This window comes from Rhododendron vialii, chromosome 9a (genome assembly GCF_030253575.1).
Source record: "Rhododendron vialii isolate Sample 1 chromosome 9a, ASM3025357v1".
Taxonomy (NCBI): Eukaryota; Viridiplantae; Streptophyta; class Magnoliopsida; order Ericales; family Ericaceae; genus Rhododendron; species Rhododendron vialii.
Genome location: NC_080565.1, coordinates 20843754 through 20866570, shown reverse-complemented (window position 1 = coordinate 20866570; position 22817 = coordinate 20843754). Strand labels below are relative to the sequence as shown.

The window sequence follows — 22817 nt, the reverse complement described above, 5'->3', positions numbered from 1 at the left end:
CCAAGTTGGCTTCATTTCGCCCAACCTGAGTTGTTCATACACTGAAAATGGCAAGAGATTCACGTTCATGCCCAAATCAAGAAGAGCCGTCTCTACAACCTTGCCCCCAATGGTGATGGATATTGTAGGACACCCCGGATCATTATACTTGGGCGGAAGGGTTGACTGGAAGAGCGAGCTTACTTGCTCAGTCAAGAATACCTTCTTTTGCACTTGGAGCTTGAGCTTATGAGTACACAGGTCCTTTAAAAATTTAGCATATGACGGAATCTGGTTGATAGCATCGAGCAAAGGAACATTGACGGTCACTTGCTTAAGCACGTCATAGATATCACTATTCAAATTTGGCTTGGCCGGCGTCTTAAGCCGGTTGGGATATGGTGCGGGAACAGTGAAAGCTTGTGGAACATCGCTTTCCTTTCTCCTCTTTCATGGGAACTAGCTTGGGAGATTCCCCATTTGGCGTTGTTGGCTTTGATGGTGCCGGATAAGGTAGTAGGAGTGGAGTAACCGGTGGCTCCACTTGAGCATTGTCTATACCGTCTTCCCACTTCTCAATGAACTAATGGCCTTGGCTTGCTCAGGGAAAGGCACCGAAGAGCTACCAATCAAATGTTGACCTTGTGGATTTGCCAAAGGTTGAGTAGGAAGCTTTCCTCTCTCTTATTTGTAAGACACCAATAGCCGTGGTCAATTTACCCATTTGATTCCTTATATCATTCATAGCTTGAGCCGTTTGCTCGTTGGTGGTCGTTTGCATCTGACAGAAGGCATTCATGGTATCCTCCAAAGATCGCCGCGGAGGTGATGTATGCTATTGCTGAAACTGATTTTGCCCTTGGAATTAATCGGTCGGTTGGTATAAATCCCGGAGGTCCTTGAATTGCAGGAAACCGTGGCGGGCCTTAAAGTTGGGGTTGTCGCCAAGTCTGATTTTGAGCAGGAGGAGGAATTTGAGAAGTTGACGAGCCAGCCTCATTCTGATTACCCCAACGGAAAGCCGAATTAGACCTCAACCTCAGATTGTAAGTTTTAGACTACGGATCCCAACGTTGATTCAATGCACACACTTCTTCTGGAGGAAGTTGGCTAAAATGGTGTCGAAGGGTGGGAATAGTATGGCAATTATCGATATAGTGACCCCCGGTCTCACAAATGACACACACTTCCTCCACCTGCCGAACCACCTTCACCTCTTTCACTTCTTTCACTTAGACCGAATCTAACTTCATTTTGTCCAACTTCAATGATAACTCGTCCAACCTTGTCTCAAGACCATTATGCTCGCTCACCGAAAACTTACCGGAGCCTCCCGGACATTGATTTCTCATTGCTTGTTCACCCGGATCAATGTATTGCCAAGTTTGAGCCCTCTCCGCCAAAGCGTCTAAGAACTCCCAAGCAGCATCGGGGTCCTTCCCCATAAAGTCACCACTCCCCATAGTATCGAGAAGCTGCTTGGACTCCTGATCACAACCCAAATAGAAATAATTAATCACCAGGTACATGGGAAAATTATGGTGTGGGACAGCTGCAAGTAAATCCTTATACCGTACCCAATACTTGTAGAAGACCTCCCCATCTTTTTGCTTAAAATTCTGAATTTGGTCCATGAGGAGCTTGGTTCAGCTAACTGGGAAGAACTTTGTGGTGAACACATCCTGTACTTCCCCCCACGTGAGTAAAGATCGGGGCTTCAAGGAATGGAACCCTTGCTTGGCTTTATCTTTGAGTGAGAAAGGGAATAACTTTAGGCGAGCTTGGTCTAACTGTCCCGGCCCTGTCACATAAGTGCTAACAATGGTCTCGAATTCCCGAACGTGAGCATAAGGATCCTCAAGTTCATGCCCCTGAAATTCTGGTATAACCCTGTGATATTCTGGCTTGAGAGCAAATGCATTTGCGGCTGTGCAATTTGGAATAGCTATCGATGAAACGTGCGGACCTCTTTCCGAAGTTAAGTAGTCACGCAAAGTACGGGCCGCTGGTTGATCTGCCATTAGCCTTAACAGTGGTGATAACTCGCGCGGTGGAGAATATGCCTAAATGATACTGCGAACCCTTGAAGGAGAAACAGACCTATGTAACCGATTTGATAAAGGACTATGATAGACCTTGAGCATACAACCTGCACATGTTAGTTAGGCAGACTAGAAGGGCTATCCCGCCGCCTCGTTCACAAACAGTCTTGTGGGGTTATGCCACCGCCACGGCTATATAATAAAGTAGTAAAAAGGCAAATGATGCTCAAATTAGCTTCGTTACACCTCAAGTCGAATTGGTGGCTCAGTTAGAGGTATCTGCTAAGTTGAGTTCAGAATACACAAAAGGAAAAGTAAACAGAGTACTTAAAGTGGTTTAGCGATCCTTCAAATAAGCTATATAAAGAAATCCCCGGCAACGGCGCCAAAAATGCTTACGCTACAACCTTACCTTCAAATATAAGCTTGAGAAAATGTCACACCCTCGAATTTTAAACATAAATATAAAGGGTTTTCACAAATAAATCTTCACGATATTCCATACGATACCCAAAAGATTACAATATTTTCATTCCCGCAATCAAAACTTCTAGGTTCACAAGGTTCCAAAATGTTACAACATCGGCTCCATGGTCGCAAATTAACATAAGTGTCAAATTTCGAAAGGGGATTAAGGGTTACAATATTCCAAATCAAAAGAAATACAATTTTAGTTACAAATGCATCTTTCAAAAGAGGTTTACAAAGATGAATGAGTAACTCCTTTAGTTAGCTTTCGAAAACGATGTCCATACTCCAAGCACTCCACACATGCAAGCTATGGTTCCGATTGGCACCTGAAAATAATATAAGGCTTGAGCTACACTAGCTCAGTAGAAAAGTCTACGCAAACTCTATATGCAAATGAGATGGAGGATGCTGATGACACATAAGCTTTCGGATAACAAAGGAGCATAGATAAGACACAAACACTATATTGGAAATTTAGAACTTAAACGAACAATTCACTCTTGTTTTTCAACCTATTGTTGTCTTTTGTATTCCTTTTAATAAGATATTTCCATCAATAGTCACTAGGGTCACCTCGGGTCTAGTTCCCTCGAGCGTAGGGTCACCCCGAGTCTTTTCCCTCAATAATAGTAGTCAGTTGGGTCACCTCAGGTCTAGTTCCCTTGAGCGCAAGGTCACCCCGAGTCTATTCCCTCAATAACGACCACTTGGGTCACCTTTCACATTTTTTTTTTCATAATCGTCATCATTTCATAATCGATTTCATCATTCCTCGGTCGGTTGTACCACAGAATTTCAATTAACCATTACATGACTCCACATATGTATATATTTATGGCTACTCATTTGTTTACATACTCGCATCCTACATGACGTACTAAGCCCATACATGTCATCCTACAATGCTCTGTCCATTAGTTATCCACATTCATTCTGCTTCTCATTACACAAACATCCATTCATTCAACCGAATCCAAAGGCCATTTAATCAATCGCATGGCATTTCAAGACCAACAATCCACCATATCACATATGATCAAATACACTCGTCCTCACCATACCTTTAAGTACACCCCCATATCTTCACATACCACATATCAACCCTCAACTAGATTCTGCGATGACCGTTCTTCTAGTTTCTATACTTGGAGTCTGTAAGGCATATGCTAAAGGAAGCTAAGGAATTCTACGAGTCGAGAGAAAACGATTTGCAATACTACTCATTGGATCCCTAAAGTTATTCAGGTGTATTGTTCGTATTTCTTTGTGTAATAACGTCCATTTCTCATTTTCTATCACAAAAAGTTCACTCTAGTCCATTGGATACCACTCTAAGAGGGAGACAAATAATACTCTCCAAAACACTTGAAAGTATGAGCAAACAAACCCATTAGAGTCGATGAGAAGCTGCAAAATGTGATTTGAAAGATATAGGAAAGCAGCTGAAAGACACTGCAGCAGCTCAATCTTCTACCGGTAGAACTTGACCTTCTGGTAGGTTAAGGCTCCTACCGGTAGAAACTGGAAACAAGAAGGCCAACATTTGAACGAAACAATTTTGCAATTAACCTAACGGTAGGCAGGAAGTTCCTACCGGTAGAAGTTGGATAGGTCTGGTAGGTTAAGGCTCCTACCGGTACAAACTGGAAACAGGAAGGCCAACAATTGAACGAAACAATTTTGCACTTGACCTACCGGTAGGCAGGAAGTTCCTACCGGTAGAAGTTGGATACGTTGAGCAGCTTGACCAACCGGTAGAAGTTGAATACATTGAGCCGCTTTTGAGCTGCTGTTGTACGTTTGAGCTAGTTATGGGAAAATTTCTCAATCATCCTACCGGTAGGAGAAAGGTTCCTACTGGTAGGGAGAGTAACTTACAGACGATTTCGACAGAAAATTTCAGGTTTCGATCCAATCTCAATAACAACCAATACAAACTCGAACAAGGCAAAGAAACACTCAAATAACATATAAAGAGTGGTAGAATTCCCTACCTCAAGTATCGAAGCCGAAATCGAAGGGATTGAGCTAGCCCTAGCTTTCGAAATTCCAAACCAAGCGAAAATACACCAAGCCGAGCTCTATCCAACGTGATACGAACCCCAATATGCAAGTAAAGGATGGATTGGAGGTCGATTGGTACGGGTTTTGGGTGGTTGGATGAGAGAGTGATGGAGAGAGAGCAAGAGGGTCGAGATAGATGAAAGAGCCGAGAGAGAGACGAGAGATGGAGAAAAATGGGAAATAATTTCCCTGGGCACACACATATATACACCATACTACACTAACACCCATATTTTTCAAACATTTGCACATTTAACCACCACATTCATATTCACGTCATTTTCGCCATTTTTCCTCAATTACGAACATTAAAATTAAATAAAGAAATTTACGGGTCTCTACATTCTTCCCTCCTTAAAGAAATTTCATCCCAAAATTTGCCAGACTAGGTCCAACACTACCAAGTATCATATAGATGCGCAAAATCATAACAACTTACATAATGCAACGGTTCAATGATCATGAAAGTGCTACGTCAAAACTCACATCAATCAACTAAAACAAACGTATATATCACCTTGTAGCTTTGTCCCCTTTTTCCCACATAAACTCGCACTATCGGCATCGTCTTACCTCAAACGAAACTAGATTATGCGAACCGAGGTTATGTATCGATTTCTTACCATAAGACACATCGGCTTCTAATTCAACATCGGACCTCTCTAACACCTACAATGGATTCATTTTGTACCTCATCAATCTCCGTATACATAATGCTTCATATATATAAAAATAATATATAAATTTTTTTTTGGCGGCAACGTCAAACGATACACAGTTTCCAAGCTTTCCTCTGTTATGAAATTTTCATATATAGTTATCTATCTCACCACAGAGATCTTACCTCCTAAGTGTAACCCGATAATCCAATTGACTTCCCGGGACTTCCATCTAGAAGGTGCGGTGATCAAGCGCCTCTTCCAATTGGATTTCATCGGTTGTCGCCTGGTTATCCAAAAGACACACATAGTATCAGATACTTAACCTATCTCTCTAGCGGTGAACGCTTCCCTTCCTTCCTACGACGGGACAAACTCCAGTGTGGTAACACCTTACGAAATACGTAATTTCCCATTTGAAGTGACAATGGGTGTCGACGTCAACTGACATTGTCTTTTGGTCGGTCTTGCACAGTTAGCAGTCTTGACGAATCACTTTGATTTGTTCGGTTGTTTCTCTCGAGCTTTCGAACGTCATTGGCGAAGAGATTTTATCACACTCCTCGATACTAAACCTAGTGGTTCCAGAACTCACACCAATTCTTCTAAGAGTCGCATTAACTTCTCACTCCAGGTTAGGTTATTCTAGGCTATTAGAAGGATTCAATTGTTACCTCAAATGAAACAAGCAAGCTCCAAAACTCAAGCAACGTCAATCAAGAGTTCAAAGAACGGTAACGAGACATCCAAAATTCAAAGAACACGTGGAATCTTTAGGGCGGTTAGGCAACAAACTCAAAGTACCTTTTTATGATAACCCAAGAAATTTGAAATGACCGATCATAACCCTTATTGCTCCACAAGTCAAAGGAGTCAGTGGATAACGTCTTGACAAATGAAAGATTTCGAAGTTAAAGACAAGCACAAGGTAATGAGACTGGTCTTTCATAAACTAATTGATCCAAAATAAGGAATTGCCCAATACTAGAAATGAGAAAAACTTCCAACAATTTGAGGCTAAGCATTACAGGATATATCATGTGCCTCCAGAGTTGAGGAACCACAACAAAGTTGAATAACACTGAGAGGAACGACAACAAGCGAATTCGAATTGAACAACACCAACAAGTGGGTATCAATAAATATGTTGCCACAAGATTTGACTCCGATTACTACATGAGAACTTAAGTAGAGTAACAATTTTCAACATATAAACGAGTATCAGCAACGACGAATTCCACACCAACCGAATAGGTCTAGGTAGGCAAACGGATACAAGGCGAATACAAGTTCGAATCACGTGACTTCATAATCAAGAAATCAGAATAATTGGAGGCACCCAACCAGGTAACAATAGCATCAAAATCCAAATTTAAGGCACTAACGAATTTGTATAGCATATGGTACGCGACCACTGATTGGGTTCAATAGGTTGAAATGGCAAACTAGATACTCATGCGGAATAACAGTTACAAGCAAATGATGAAAATGATAGTCGCAACAAGAGAGTCTAAACTGACCAATGAAACTTATCTCAAGCAGGATGATGTCAAAATAAGACTCCGAATGGGATACGAGGAACATTCGTCAACATCAATAGCAAATGTGTCACAGGATACTTCGCCACAAGATTTTGAATATTCCCAAGAAAAGCTAAGAATAGATTGCGTAACAATTATAACGGATCAACTACACAATAGGTTTCATGGAAAAGTAGTTTACGAAACAATTCTAACAATATTCAACTAGGTCATTGAAAGAGAATAATACAAGAAACAACTCTTACAAATTCACGTTTGGAATATCACCAACCATCTTGGTTACAACCAATCCCTGTTCAAATCTTATCAAATCTCGCTATCAACAATTTAAAGAAGTCAAAGGCAACACTTCAATATGGAACGATTAACCTCTAGTCTCGGCATATATGATCTATTGATGCTCCTCAACACGCGAGGACTAAGATTTCTTGATTTTTAATTCTAAACATGAATAAAGAGGGGATTCTTAATGAATGAAAAGCTTCCGAATCAAAGTATTGTAATGAACAAATCGAACGACAAAGAGGAGAAGATACCTCAAACAACTAATATTTCTGAGAGCTAAAGAGTAGAAAGAGATGGTTTAGCTGCGGAACTGCATCTGTTGTTTTGGTGTACGTTTATGCTGCTGCATTGAACTCGACTCACCATGCACTCCCGGTCTCTGAGGACAATTTCTCGCCATGTGGCCAGGTTCGTGACAAACATAGCAAAGCCTATCAAGTTGTGGAACTCCTTGATCCCTAGCTAAGGTAGGTGACCTAAGGTTAATCTGGTTCAACGAAAGCAGATCTGGTTCCCTTTGCCTTTTCCTCCCTTGACTTCCAAAACTCCCTGGCGACGTACTCATTTTAATGGTTGGTTGCCTTGGTGCACCCTGGGATTGCGGCTGGCTGACGATTTGCCTAGTTCCTGGTTGTTGTGTTAAGTCCAACTCATCCCGCATTATCTTGCCCTGAGGACAGTTCCTCGCGACATGGTCAAACTCCCGGCAAATAAAACAAGATTTTTGACCCCTCTGACATTGTGAACGAATATGACCAGGTTGTCAACATCGATGACACACAATCTGACGCTTATAGAGAACTCTCGGAGCTTCTGAATGAGATGGTAATTTTAAGCCCTGCTGACCCTGCAAAGAATGATTTGGTACCCTTGGTTTCTTGCTTCCTAAACTCTCAGCACTCTCAGAAGGTGACCTCGCGCTAACAACTCGATGCCTAGCTTCCCCCTCATTCTCACTGCCTTGCGCACCCTCCAATGTCTCAACATCTTTCACGCACTCAACAATCTCAGGAAACATTACCTCATCCCTAGTATACTGACTCATCTCATTCTCCCTGTAAGCATTACAGCCCTGGTGATCATGATCCACGGTCTGACCCCACCTAGCTCCATGTCTCGAGAACATCCTACTATAAAGATAAAAGAAAGAAGAACACCAACATTAATCACTTTGCTATCAGATGCAAGGCTCCAACCTTTCCATTAGAGGTTAACAACTCTACGGCACTCTACCGTAATATAAATGCAATGACACATTGATGGACCAATATCATTCATGCAAGCACACATCTGATTTTGCAAAAAGATGGAGCGATATATTTTTTTTTTGGACCCATGAGACTAGAAGTCTCCCCACGGTCACGAGGTGTTCTTAACCTATGCTCTGACACCAAGTTGTCACGCTCTCGAATTTTAAACATAAATATAAAGGGTTTTCACAAATAAATCTTCACGATATTCCATACGATACCCAAAAGATTACAATATTTTCATTCCCATAATCAAAACTTCCAGGTTCACAAGGTTCCAAAATGTTACAACATCAGCTCCACGGCCGCAAATTAACATAAGTGTCAAATTTCGAAAGGGGATTAAGGGTTACAATATTCCAAATCAAAAGAAATACAATTTTAGTTACAAATGCATCTTTCAAAAGAGGTTTACAAAGATGAATGAGTAACTCCTTTAGTTAGCTTTCGAAAATGATGTCCATACTCCAAGCACTCCACACATGCAAGCTATGGTTCCGATTGGCACCTGAAAATAATATAAGGCTTGAGCTACACTAGCTCAGTAGAAAAGTCTACGCAAACTCTATATGCAAATGAAATGGAGGATGCTGATGACACATAAGCTTTCGGATAACAAAGGAGCATAGATAAGACACAAACACTATATTGGAAATTTAGAACTTAAACGAACACTTCACTCTTGTTTTTCAACCTATCGTTGTCGTTTGTATTCCTTTTAATAAGATATTTCCATCAATAGTCACTAGGGTCACCTCGGGTCTAGTTCCCTCGAGCCCAGGGTCACCTCAAGTCTAGTTCCCTTGAGCGCAGGGTCACCCCGAGTCTATTCCCCCAATAATGACCACTTGGGTCACCTTTCACATTTTTTTTTTCATAATCATCATCATTTCATAATCGATTTCATCATTCCTTTGTCGATTGTACCACAGAATTTCAATTAACCATTACATGACTCCACATATGTATATATTTATGGCTACTCATTTGTTTACATACTCGCATCCTACATGACGTAGTAAGCCCATACATGTCATCCTACAATGCTCTGTCCATTAGTTATCCACATTCATTCCGCTTCTCATTTCACAAACATCCATTCATTCAACCGAATCCAAAGGCCATTTAATCAATCGCATGGTATTTCAAGACCAACAATCCATCATATCACATATGATCAAATACACTCGTCCTCACCATACCTCTAAGTACACCCCCGTATCTTCACATACCACATATCGACCCTCAATTAGATTCTGCGATGACCGTTCTTCTAGTTTCTATACTTGGAGTTTGTAAGGCATATGCTAAAGGAAGCTAAGGAATTCTACGAGTCGAGAGAAAACGATTTGCAATACTACTTATTGGATCCCTAAAGTTATTCAGGTGTATTGTTCGTATTTCAATGTGTAATAATGTCCATTTCTCATTTTCTATCACAAAGAGTTCACTCTAGTCCATTGGATACCACTCTAAGAGGGAAAAAAAATAATACTCTCCAAAACACTTGAAAGTATGAGCAAACGAACCCATTAGAGTCGATGAGAAGCTGCAAAATGTGATTTGAAAGATATAGGAAAGCAGCTGAAAGACACTGCAGCAGCTCAATCTCCTACCGGTAGGTGAACGAGTCCTACTAGTAGAACTTGACCTACCTGTAGGTTAAGGCTCCTACTGGTAGAAACTGGAAACAGGAAGGCCAACATTTGAACGAAACAATTTTGCACTTGATGACCTACCTGTAGGTTAAGGCTCCTACCGGTAGAAACTGGAAACAGGAAGGCCAACATTTGAACGAAACAATTTTGCACTTGACCTACCGGTAGGCAGGAAGTTCCTACCGGTAGAAGTTGAGCAGCTTGACCTACCGGTAGGCAGGAAGTTCTTACCGGTAGAAGTTGAGCAGCTACCGGTAGGCAGGAAGTTCCTACCGGTAAGAGTTGAATACATTGAGCAGATTTTGAGCTGCTGCTGTACGTTTGAGTTGGTTATGGGAAAATTTCTCAATCATCCTACCGGTAGGAGAAAGGTTCGTACCGATAGGGATAGTAACTTATAGACGATTTCGACAGAAAATTTCAGGTTTCGATCCAATCTCAATAATAACCAATACAAACTCGAACAAGGCAAAGAAACACTCAAATAACATATAAAGAGAGGTAGAATTCCCTACCTCGAGTATCCAAGCAGAAATCGAAGGGATTGAGCTAGCTCTAGCTTTCGAAATTCCAAACCAAGCGAAAATACACCAAGCCGAACTCTATCCAACGTGATAGGAGCCCCAATACGCAAGTAGAAGATGGATTGGAGGTCGATTGGTACGGGTTTTCGGAGGTTGGATGAGAGAGTGATGGAGAGAGAGCAAGAGGGTCGAGAGAGATGAGGGAGCCGAGAGAGAGACGAGAGATGGAGAAAAATGGGAAATAATTTCCCTGGGCACACACATATATACACCATACTACACTAACACCCATATTTTTCAAACATTTGCACATTTAACCACCACATTCATATTCACGTTATTTTCACCATTTTTCCTCAATTACGAACATTAAAATTAAATAAAGAAATTTACGGGTCTCTACAAAAAACCCTAAGCGTAGGGCTAGATCGTCGGTAGCATAATAAACCGATAAGACCGGGATCGTACCACAGGGATTCGAAGATAGCTTAATTGGATCGTAGGTTTAATATGGTGGTTTATTGCATTTAAGACAGCCAACTTGGTTTTGCTTTAAACGGTGGAAGACTAAGGCAGAAGACTAGAAAAGAGCTTTATGAACTAAAAGAGGCAAGTCTAGAGATCGTCTAACCCTTGACTATGGCCGTTACCGGTTCTCAATATAACTCAAGCAAAAGTCACGACCGCGTGCCCACGCTCGGAAAATTTAGCTTTAATGACTACGTTTATTGAAAGATGTGATTAAACGGAGGCGAACCAACTTGTTTGTCAAATTAATTGAACACATAGGAGGCCACGAGCCCTCGGTGAGCTGCTTGCCAAGACCGCTTGACTAAGCATCTTACCAAGGAGTTAACACCCTTGTTTAGACCAAAATGCAAGTTAAGCCCTATTCCGAAAACCATGATTTTAAGCCCCAAAGGTTTGAGAACCAAATAACCACCTAAGTTCTCGGGAAAGATTACCCAAAGACTTAACCAAGTAACTACTCACACATATCTAAAACATAGACCAAAGCATAAAAACGAGACATTACTTTTAACCGAAGAAATTGTAAACAAACTTGATATTAACAAGAATCTAGTCCTTATGAACAACTTTAACAAACGGGAATTTAACAAACGAGAAGTACTTACTTGAGTTCTATGAAAATTACACTTGAAAAGCTTAGAAAGACATTAATGGAGAAAAACCTAAAAGGGTAATGAGCTAGATAATAAAAGAGGGAGAGAGGGAGTGCCATTTATACAAAAGAGACTCTCTCTCTCCTCCGAAATATCCAATATACAGCTAAAAGTGAAAACTTGCCACTTATGGAAAGTTAAAAGCTGTCAAAAAGTAAGTCGATAAGCCTCCCGTATCGATACTCCAGAGCCGTATCGATACCGAGCTGTCTTGCTCTGAAACCCAGGATTCCTCGTAGACGACCCGTATCGATACACACAGAACCGTATCGATACGGAGAATAGAGTATCGATACGCTGAAGGCCGGATGTCTCTCTGTTTTAAAACCGTATCGATACTCCAGGAAACGTATCGATACGGTTCTGCTTCCTGACAGACCAAGTTCCTCAAGCCTCGTTTTGCCACCCGACAGCCCATAGCATACTCCGGCTTATACGGTTCTTCATCCTTAAGCTCCGACGGCTGAATTCTTCAAGGCCTCGCCTACTCGCTTGCCTCAACGGTTGTTCAAAACACCTAACAAGCCCTCTTATTTGCGTATTACATGAAAAGCTCAACGAAAAACCTTACGTGCAAAATCGCTAAAAACGACAAATAAACCTAGAACAAATGACATAAAACGGGACTAGGTGCACCAAATAACTACAATATTAGGTGCTTATCAGGAGTTCTTTAGAAGAAAGATATCTAAACAGAACAAATAGAGCGATCTCATCATGTTGCGACAATTAACTTATGAAATACCTGAACACCTTACCAATAAAAGTATGAAGAGATGACAACTTGCTCATGGTGTACTACGAGCTAATGGGTCCAAGTGGGTACCTAAAGAAGGTGTCTGAGTAGGCAATGCGGTAGAGTTTGAGCCTGTGGAGATGGCTCAAAACATGGGAACTTCGTGCAAGTTGAAACTCTAGGAAAACACCAACAACAACTCTGGCAGTTGGAAGAAGACCAAGAGGGTATACCTCACGGTCAAATTCCATTTCAGGGTCTAACTAAGAAAATTAATATCAAGTTACTCGATTATCTCAAAATACCTGACCTAGATGATCAGATCAGGAATATAAGTCCACAAATACTAAACCATAGACTTCATGGTACTTAATTGTCTAACCAAGTCTGTAAAGACCCGGTATTTTTAATAAATAATAATTATTTTCAAAGCGAAAATAATATTTTGCTCGTTTTTTTATTTAATGCGAAAAATTATTTCTGTCGTCACACCAATTTTATTTTCGTAATCGATTGTGTGCATGCGTATCCGGCGAGTTAATTCTTTACTGTGTGCGTGTGTGTACATTGAATCATTTTACCCAAACCTTAACCTAACTAAATCCTAACTAGAATGCTAACCAAACTATTACCAAACCAATACACCACCATCACCATCACCTCACCATCCATTCCTTCCCTATTTTTGGCTGACAACCCAACCTTTCCCCATTTCTTTTTATTTCGGCAGAGGAGAGTGCAAAATCCCCATTTTCCTCCTTGAATCACTCCCACACTCTACCTCCTATTTGTTTCTACAACCCATCACCTAACCATTATTCTTTTCCCCATTCTCCATTTATTCGGCAGAGAGAGAGAGTTCTCCATTTTCTTCTACCAACTCCATATCACCATCTCCACCGGACCACCCACGGCCGGAAGATTTGAGCTCTAAAATCAACCCTAACACAGCTCCTTTCAGCCCCAAAAATCAGCTGCATTCCAGTCCAAAAACCTGCTGCATTTCAGCTCCAAAGCCGTCATGTTCCTGCCCGAACAGCTTGGTAAACCTGCTCCTTTCCATTTCTGAATCAGCTCCAGAACTAGTTCAAACCAGCACCGAACCGGGTCTTGATCTGGCTCCAAAACAGCTCTGAACGCAGCCTTGAAAATAAGTCCCGAGCCACCACCACCAGGCGAGCTCCACGCCTCCACACCACTCCGACTGCCACCAAAATCTTTCCGAAACCCGTTTCGCCGGATGAGATGTAGTTCGGAACTCACCTCCCTAAATATATGTCGTGTTTCTATTATGATTTTTAGCGTTACGGTATGATATTAATCGAATTAATCGAATCCGACGTCGCCGATCGAAGTCCGGCGGAAGCCCACTGATTTCCGTTGAAAACAGTACTGGAGTTTGAAATGGAAAATAGAATAATTATAGTTTAACCCCTTTGATTTAAGAGCTTATAAATCTAACTCTTGAATGGTAAAAGTTAATATCAAGCTCCGAGGTTAATTAGTTTTCGATTTCGATGCCGCCGGTCAAACCGGCCGAAACCCACCGTTTTTCCAGAAATGGTAGCTAGCCACTGGATTTGAAAATTTCTTAGAATATTAGCGGTTTAGTCCCTCAAATAGATTAGCTCATAAATCTAACCCTTGAGTATTAAAGGCTAAGATTACAAGTCCCGAGGTGATTAAGAGTAAATCGTAGACTTTAGTTTCAAAAAAGAAAAGAGAAAATAAAAGGAATAACTTAATTTGTTTTAATCGCATGATTAGTGTTATCGCACGATTAAATAGTTTTAGCATGTTGGTATGTTTAGTTGGATTATTGAATCGCATGATTAAATTGAACGTATGATAAATTATTCGCGTGTTTAGCCTTATTGCATGATTTGTTATTATTGCGAATTTAATTGTTGATATAGCCCATGAGCATGTTTCAAAAAATGTTGAACTATGTGAAATACTGTTATACTGATAGATTGGACAAATAGGTTCCTGGATTGGTTGCGATGTGCGGACTTATCAGCTTAGGCGTTGAAAGTAGGTTTAATGTAAAATGGATAATGTGAGAGGCTGTGATTGTGATTCCGGACAAGGAATCCGGGGATTGAATTGTTGGTGAATGATTGGTGGTGATTTGTTGAAAGTGTTGATATACGAAACCTTAGGTATGGCATGGTGGTGATCGGCTCTCGGATGTTGGGACGGGTCATAAGGGAGGTATTGTGCTTGTGTCACAACCCGGGTTCGAATGTGCTCGCGTGTGCATCTTGTGAAGTTTTATCTGAACTTATGGTCGCGGATGGGATACCGGGTATATAACTTAGGTATCTTTCATCCGGATCTGGAAAAGGGGAGTCGGACCACACCAGTGTTTGTGCCAGAGGTTATGGGTAGGAATGGATCTGTGGATAAGATTCGAGATTTCACTTAGGTTAAAGAATAGTAATGAAATAATGGATTTGTTCCCTTTTGATGTTATCCTTATTGCATTCCCATTATATATCTTGTTGCTTGTAAGTTATGGGTTCGGGTGGGTTTTGGCTACCGAGTGTCATCGCTCACAGTACTATGTTGCCTTGGTAACTCAAACGCCAGGTACCGAAGATGGAACAGAAGTGTCATATGATTCGATCGAATTCAATCCTATTGAGGAAGAAGCTGAAAACCTTAGTTTCCGTGCGTATAGTCGCTCTGATTAATTTAAGTTGACTTTATTTTGGAAGTTTCTAAGTTTATTTGGAAGTTGTAGTATTTTGATTTATTCGAAACGGTTGTAATATGATGACATATGCTTTTGAAATGGTGACACAGTAAATTTATGAATTTCTTTTGTGGAAATAATCTTTTTATTATTTTTTTAATGTCTCCGAATTTTCGGGGCGTTACAAAGTCCACCTAACAACATAATAGTCATCAATATAAAAGTCAAGAAAAGAGCTAAACAACATAACAATCCATATGTACCTGCAAGAAATCTTCCTGTTTGAAAGGGTCAACACCTGGAGACGGATAGCAAACTTGCAGTGATGAATCAGATAGGTAGAACAAAGAGAGCACTTGAAACGAAAATGTATTTGCCGAAGCAAATTTTACTTGCATCACTTTGTGGCCATAATCTAACCAGGAAACCTTTTCAATCAAGTTTGACTTCTCATCTGATAGACCATTGGTTACCCAAAACAATTCAATAGAGTCAGTCAGCTCTCTTTCCAACCCATCAACCAAATCAAGCTGTGAAAGTTCCCCATTCACCCTCAATATCAAACACCTAAAGAAATAAAAAATAAAAATCAGCAGCTTCATAGTTTGTGGATCTATAGTGCAAATTTCTATCGTATATAACATTTTGGACCATAAGTGCATACCTCATAGGCTCTTTTCCTAATACTAGTGTAATGCCTCGTGCTTCGCACGTTTATGTATGCTTATTGTTTTTTATGTTTTGGTTATAGTCGTGACAATAATTTTAATATGAATGCTAATATAGAAATCAAAACAACTAAGGACCCGTTTGTTTTGGGATTTTGAATTTTGATTTGTAGGTAATGAGTGTAGTGAGAAATAGAGTAATGAAGGAAATAAGAGTAATGATTGGAGAGAGATAGAGAGAAATGAAAGTAATGATTGGAGAGAAATAAGATAATGATTAGAATCCAAAACCCCAAAACAAACGGGGTCTTAACCATCCCCGATCCCACCTTAGCCCAAGGGAAAAATAATTCAATTCAAATCCCAGCCACCTTATGAAACGTATTCCAACCAGGTGTAAAATTGGTGTTCACTTGTCATACAAAAACTTCCTCTTTTAGCAATGGATACATTGTCAGATTTGTACGATATCAGAAGATTTTGCAATGTGAGATTCAGGGAATAATATAAACCCCACTGCAAATTTGAAGATCCAAGCTACATGGTGAGAAGCTTCGTGGAAATGATCCAAGCTACCTCGTTCAAGACCTCTCTTATCAGGGAAGCTGCCATTGAAAAACACAATTGGATGTCAAAACAGACGAAAGAAGAAAGCATTTAAAGCTAGCAGTTGTCCATGTCAAAAGAATTGCAAGTGCATCTTTGGCTATATCCATGCATCACTATATATGGTTGAAACCTCAAGCTACAACAAAATTTCAGTACCTTTTAGTACAAATAAGAACCAAACCCCTACAATTATTAGTACTGTCATAACCTATCTAAACTAATATAAGATTATATTATGCCAAGTAATATTGCCAAGATATTGAAGTTGATGAAACTAATAAATTACTCAGTACATAATAAATCAAAAGACCATAAACGTAAAGTATCAAAGAGGCAAAAAAGGTAAAAGCAAAAAGAAAAACTTGAGAGAACACTTTGAGTTTCTTCAAAAGGGGAAGCTTAAAAGCCTTTTTCCTGCAATCACAACCAACATGCTAGTTCCAATAAAACACCAACAATTGTCATGTTGCATGCAAGCGGCAAGCGGCAATCGGTTCCTTGTGGCAATTTCTGACAAGCGGCATGGAGAATAACTAATCATGATGGCCGATGGTACTCTCTCCATGGCTGAAAGTCTGGGTCTCAAGGCCAAAGACTCAAATGAACTTCGTCGAAAGCATAATCTCCTGGATCCACAGGAAAATTCCCAAATACAGTTTCCTCAATTGGAAAACCCTAGAAGCCCTATCCTGTTCGAGATTGACAATCCGAACATGCTTATCTCAAATGAATCCGATCTTCGATTCATTAGTGGAGGTACATATCCCACATCACCGTCAACTTCAACATCAACTGGGTTTGGGTCCCACAGCCCTAAATCATCAAAAAACCCTAGCCCTTCTCAGAAGCTTCAGCAAGTGTTCATGGTGGAAAGCTTGAAACTGGAAGCAGAGGAGCGACTTCATCACCTGCACGGCAGTTCATACCAGTTTGAGCGACAGATTGAAAAGGTATAAAATTTCGGCTCTAATCCTAAAATACTACTCAATGCTCATGGAAAACCTTATGTGGAAGGGGATCCAAATATGGGATATCCACTAGAGGACACTAAACCTAGGAATACCCCCTCCCATTTTGCTCAAAAAATTGTTGCTGACTGCTTAGTCCCCAAACTGGGGCTGGATTCCAAGTCCCCCTCTCATAAAACTCCACTAAGTGCACATCTTGCTCAGCCACAGTTTGCACCTACTCTACAACACCAATTCAATTCTAACATCCATACCAAGCCTTCTCCAGCTCACCAACCCAATCCCAAACCCATTACTGGACAAAGCAAGCCTAAACCTAAAAATTGGGCTTCTCTCCTGCAATCCCAAAGTCCATCATTGGATATGAAACTTGAGCATTTCCTTGACCTACAGAAAGGTAAGGAAGCTCTAATCCCAAAGTCCACCATTGGATATGAAACTTGAGCATTTCCCTGACCTACAGAAAGGTAAGGAAGCTCTAGTTGAAATAGATGTGGAATTGACTAAGGTAGGAAAATGGAATTGTTATCTGCTAGGTCATTTATTGGATGGAAAGATGGCTTATCCCCTCCTTGTCTCCACAGCTAGAAATCAATTGAAAGACCTATTCGTGGCTGTCAAACCAGATGTTTCTGGATTTTACTTATTCGAATTCAAAGATGAGCAAGCTAAGCAATAGATCTTAGAAGGGGATCCCTATTTCTTTTCCCAAAAATACTTGGTTCTTAAGGACTGGCATAGAATGATGAAACCACTCCAAAACCAACCTACCAAAATCCCTGCATGGGAGAAATTTCATGACCTGCCTCTTAAATTGTGGAACACAGAATGTCTTTGCAGGGTTGCTAGCACAGTGGGTAGACCAATCCATGTTGATCAAGCAACTGCAAAGACATCCAAATAACCTGGGCTTCTACACACCAAGTCCACCAAAGCTAGGATTTGTATTGAGATAAGTACAGATCAGGAACTACCTGATGAAGTAACAGTATGTAACATCCTATTAATTGTAGGTGCTTAAGTGTTCTTTTTAGAACTTGAGGGAGGTGGAGAGTAATTACTTTAACTGCATGTGTGTGATATGCTCTCCTTATAACACCTGTTATCTTTTAAGTTAAAAAAAAAAAAAGAAAACCCAAAGCCAGAGGATTCCTATTCTACGTTAGTTAGAGAGAGAGAGAGAGAGAGAGAGAGAGAGAGAGAGAGAGAGAGAGAGAGAGAGAGAGAGAGAGAGAGAGAGAGAGAGAGAACTGACGAGAGAGACAAGAAGAGAGAAAGAGAGAGCTGCCGAGAAGTAGAGAAAGATGGTGGGAGATTGAATTCTTAATCTTGGTAAGTAACTTATCTCTACATATGGTAATCAATTTGTATGTACTTGAATTGGGTCTGATGGTTTTGTATCAGAGGGTTTTTGGTGCCCTAGAAAATCAAGCTTGACCAATCCTTATCTTCTTTTCCTTTGAAAATTATTATTAGTGATTAGAAGCAAAAGAATTGAATCCTAAGAGTTGATTTGGGTAACTAGGTGGCCAAAAATGTTGAAACCTAAGCTCTTGTTTGCTGGGACTGCACCTTAGGGCTAGAAAACATGATTTATAAACTGAAAATTATGGTTTGAAGTGCAGGAAATTGACCTACACTGGAAACTGAAGTTTAGTTGCTGAAAATGGTTATTTAGGTGCTGAAACTTTTAATTGGTTGCTGAAAACTGCTGTTTGGATGCTGAAATTGCTTAAATAACTGCTGGAAATCACTAGAAAGCGCAGGAAATATGTTTTACGTGCAGGGAATTGATAGTGAATGCTGAAAATAACAATTATAGGTGTTGTAACTCTGCAATAGTTGCTGGAAATTATTGTATTCGCTGAGAACATGCCTCAAAGTGTTGTGATATGTGCTTAAGTGCATAAAAAGAGTAGAGCATGCTAAAAATTGACTGTATGTGCTACAACTTGGTGAATAGATGATTTAAACTGATCATACTCACTAGTAATATGATCTAAACTGTTGACACGCTTGCTGGAACTGTTGAGAGTTAGTTGAAAATGAGTGTTGAAGCTTGTAGTAGTATTTGGTACGTTTTTTTTTTCTACTTCTTTGCTTTTGGAATTAAACTTTGAGCTCATATGTGCGGAATATTTGTTAGGTTCGGAGATGACAACGAGTACCGCAACTCCACGTAGGGAGTGACTGCGTTGGTTTTCTTTTTGTTGGAGACCGAGGTGAGTGTTCGATTCATAGATGTTCTTCAATTGGATTGAATTTGTGATATTGGACTGTGACTTCGTGTCGGTGGGCAACAACGGCCAACGGCCGGACTTTGTGTCGTGCCTTGACTTTGTGTCGATTCAATGGCTTTATGCCAAAATTATGACTTTGTGTCGAGCTAGTGACTTTGTGTCGGATTAAAGACTTTGTGTCGATTATTTGCTTAATGCTTAATTAATGATGAACTTGGATTTATTGTCTATATTGAACAACATCAATGTCTCATTTACACTCCTGGAACTCGTTTGGGGTTCCAGTTTTGCAGGTATAGGTCGGTGTCCACTATAGGTCACATTTTGCGTTTTTGTGACTCGCTTGAGAAGTGCGTGGTTGAGGCCTGAAAGAGTCTTTGTCTCCCAGCCCATAGATGATATTTGCCTAGTTTAGTTTTTTTTTATTGGATAATAGTTGGTTATGTTTATTTCTTGACAGACTTCCGCTGTAGTTTGTAAATGACAATCATTTTTTAGATGTAAATAAAATGTGGCTGTTAAATTTCAATATTTGGTTATTCTTGGAATTGCTAGTAGCTGGTTGTCGTTGGGCTGTTGTCGCGTGTCGTATCGGGATAGGCCGATGAGGTGCTATTCCGGAACGGGGCGTGACAGTTTTGGTATCAGAGCCTAGAATTATCTAGATTCTGAGTGTCATTGAGCGAGTTGTGGTCTAGTAGTGGACTATAGGAAGTTCCTTTTTGTTGAGTTGAGTTTAGTGTTAGTATATCTAACATGATGAAAATAGTATATATTGTTGCTGTTGTTTAATTGAATTGCAACAGGGAAATGGAAAATCAAGAAGGGGAAGCATCTTCTCATCCAGGGCAAGGTGATGCGACTGGTGGGGTTGCACCAATAGGAGTTCAGGCTGGGGCCAGAGACATAGAAAGGCTTTTGGCGGCTATAGCACAGTATGTTGAACGACAAGCTGGAACTCCAGTTAATCAGAATGTCGGATAGCTAGAGAAATTCAATAAGCTTTATCCAACGGAGTTTGAGGGTACTTTCAAACCTCAAGAGGCAGAGGATTGGCTGAAAACGGTGGAGAGGGTTCAAACAGCTATGGGAGTTACTGACGAACAGAAGGTGACCTTAGCAACTTTTACCTTTAAAGGGCAAGCTTTAATATGGTGGGAGGCAAGTCAGAGGTTGCTCTCAGCCCCATTACCCGATGTTCAGCCACCTGTGCCACAAGTGATTACATGGGCGAGATTTGTGAAGGCCTTTAATGATAAATATTGTCCTGAGATGTATCATTTTGCGCAAGAAGCAGAATTTATCAATCTTAAGCAAGGGAGTATGTCGGTGGCCGAATATGATGCCAAGTTTAATGCTCTTTCAGCTTATGCTATGGATATGGTGGATACTGAGGGAAAAGAAGGCAGACGGTTCAGAAAGGGACTGGAGGATAATGTTCGAACCAGAATAACGGCTTATAAAGAAAAAGATTATGCTGATTTGGTTGACATGGCAAACAAGGTTGGCAAAGATGTTGAAGAAATGTTTGAAAAGCGGGAACAGACTAAGAGAAGCAAAATTGCAGCCAGTCAAGTTAGGCAAGCAAGCAAATCTGGTGGTGACTACAAGGGTGGAAGCAAATTCCAACATTTGAAGGGGCAAAGTGATTTCAAACAACAAAGTGGACAAGGGCGAGAGGTGAGTAAGCAAAGCATGAATAGGGAAGGTGGATCAAGTGGTCGAGGGACTTTCTTTTAGTGTTTCTGTTGTGGTTCTCCTGATCATCGTGTTAGAGATTGTCCAGAAGCAGGCAAGGGAATTAAATGTTCCAATTGTGGTGAAATGGGGCATATGTCAACACAGTGTCCAAAATCTCGTGTGCCAGTAGCATCGTCAGTTGGCAACATTCCTGTTGGACGCGGAGCTTCGAGTAGTTCTGTTGGTCGTGGTGGCGTAATGAGTGGTTCTACTGCACCGGGTAGGGTGTTTGCTATGACACGACAGAATATTCAGACTAATCCAGAAATGGTGACAGGTACAATACCGTACGAATACTTCGTTACGGTACCAAAACACACAAAAACGGTACAGTACCGCACGAGTACATCCATACGGTACCAAACCACACCAAAACGGAACAATACCGTACGAGTACATCCATACGGTACCAAACCTCACCAAAACGGTACAATACCGTACAAGTACATCCATACGGTACAAAACCACACCAAAACGGTGCAATACCTGACGAGTACATCCATACGGTACCAAACCACACCAAAACGGTGCAATACCGTACGAGTACATCCATATGGTACCAAACCACACCAAAACGGTAAAATACCTTACGAGTACTTAGTTACGGTACCAAACCACACCAAAACGGTGCAATACCGTACGAGTAACTCCATACGGTACCAAACCTCACCGAAACGGTGCAATACCGTACGAGTACATCCATACGGTAACAAACCTCACCAAAACGGTACAATACCGTACGAATACATCCATACGGTACCAAACCACACCAAAACGGTGCAATACCGTACGAGTACATCCATACGGTACCAAACCACACCAAAACGGTGCAATACCGTACGAGTACATCCATACGGTACCAAGCCACACCAAAACGGTACAATACCTTACGAGTACTTCGTTACGGTACCAAGCCACACCAAAACGGAGAATACCGTACGAATACATCCATACGGTACCAAACCTCACCAAAACAGTCCAATACCGTACCAGTACATCCATACGGTACCAAACCTCACCAAAACGGTACAATACCGTACAAGTTCATCCATACGGTACAAAACCACACCAAAACGGTGCAATACCGTACGAGTACATCCATACGGTACCAAACCACACCAAAACGGTGCAATACCGTACGAGTATCCATACGGTACCAAACCACACCAAAACGGTACAATACCGTACGAGAGCTTCGTTACGGTACCTAACCACACCAAAATAGTACAAAACCGTGCGAGTACATCCAAACGGTACCAAACCACACCAAAACGGAACAATACCGTACGAGTACATCCATACAGTGCAGAACCACACCAAAACGGTGCAATACCGTACGAGTACATCCATACGGTACCAAACCACACTAAAACGGTACAATACCGTACGAGTACTTCGTTACGGTAACCAAACACACCAAAACGGTACAATACTGTACGCGTACATCCATACGGTACAAAACCACACCATAACGTTGCAATACCGTACGAGTACATCAATA

General features: G+C 40.9%; 3 protein-coding genes across 6 annotated transcripts in view; 2 read left to right on the top strand and 1 right to left on the bottom strand.

Annotated features, from left to right (window-relative positions):
- LOC131301726 (uncharacterized) overlaps positions 1–16129 on the bottom strand; it is a 37946-nt gene extending 21817 nt beyond the window's left edge. Inside the window, exons 1-2 of one of the 3 annotated variants that reach the window (XM_058328114.1) lie at positions 15484–16129; positions 15355–15389 (exon numbers count right to left, since the gene is read on the bottom strand). In XM_058328114.1, the coding sequence (XP_058184097.1) occupies positions 15355–15389; positions 15484–15753 (305 nt within the window). In that variant the 5' untranslated portion in view covers positions 15754–16129. Of the gene's footprint in view, positions 1–11678; positions 12657–15354 lie in introns of those variants that run through there. The other 2 variants (XM_058328113.1, XM_058328115.1) reach the window with 2 other exon arrangements.
- Positions 16130–16215: 86 nt separating this feature from the next.
- LOC131301403 (uncharacterized) lies at positions 16216–18155 on the top strand. The gene is made up of 2 exons (XM_058327696.1): positions 16216–17733; positions 17804–18155. Exons 1-2 carry the CDS (start codon positions 17394–17396, stop codon positions 18013–18015), a joined length of 552 nt encoding a protein of 183 aa, XP_058183679.1. The 5' UTR covers positions 16216–17393; the 3' UTR covers positions 18016–18155.
- Positions 18156–19482: 1327 nt separating this feature from the next.
- Positions 19483–21431, top strand: LOC131301259 (uncharacterized). Of its 2 annotated transcripts, none has more exons than XM_058327443.1 (2): positions 19483–19558; positions 20383–21431. In XM_058327443.1, the coding sequence occupies exon 2, from the start codon at positions 20663–20665 to the stop codon at positions 21314–21316; it is 654 nt and encodes a 217-aa protein (XP_058183426.1). In that variant the 5' UTR covers positions 19483–19558; positions 20383–20662; the 3' UTR covers positions 21317–21431. The 2 variants fall into 2 exon arrangements, with proteins under 2 accessions (XP_058183426.1, XP_058183425.1); XM_058327442.1 differs by having other exon boundaries at positions 19483–19564.
- Positions 21432–22817: the final 1386 nt, after the last annotated feature.

Bases quoted from the DNA above. Each gene is read 5' to 3' on its own strand.
- LOC131301259 (XM_058327443.1), top strand. From the start codon at position 20,663: ATGGGAGTTACTGACGAACAGAAGGTGACCTTAGCAACTTTTACCTTT.
- LOC131301403 (XM_058327696.1), top strand. From the start codon at position 17,394: ATGGGATATCCACTAGAGGACACTAAACCTAGGAATACCCCCTCCCAT. The intron at 17,734-17,803 runs GTAAGGAAGCTC...ACCTACAGAAAG, and splicing joins TTTCCTTGACCTACAGAAAG to GTAAGGAAGCTCTAGTTGAA.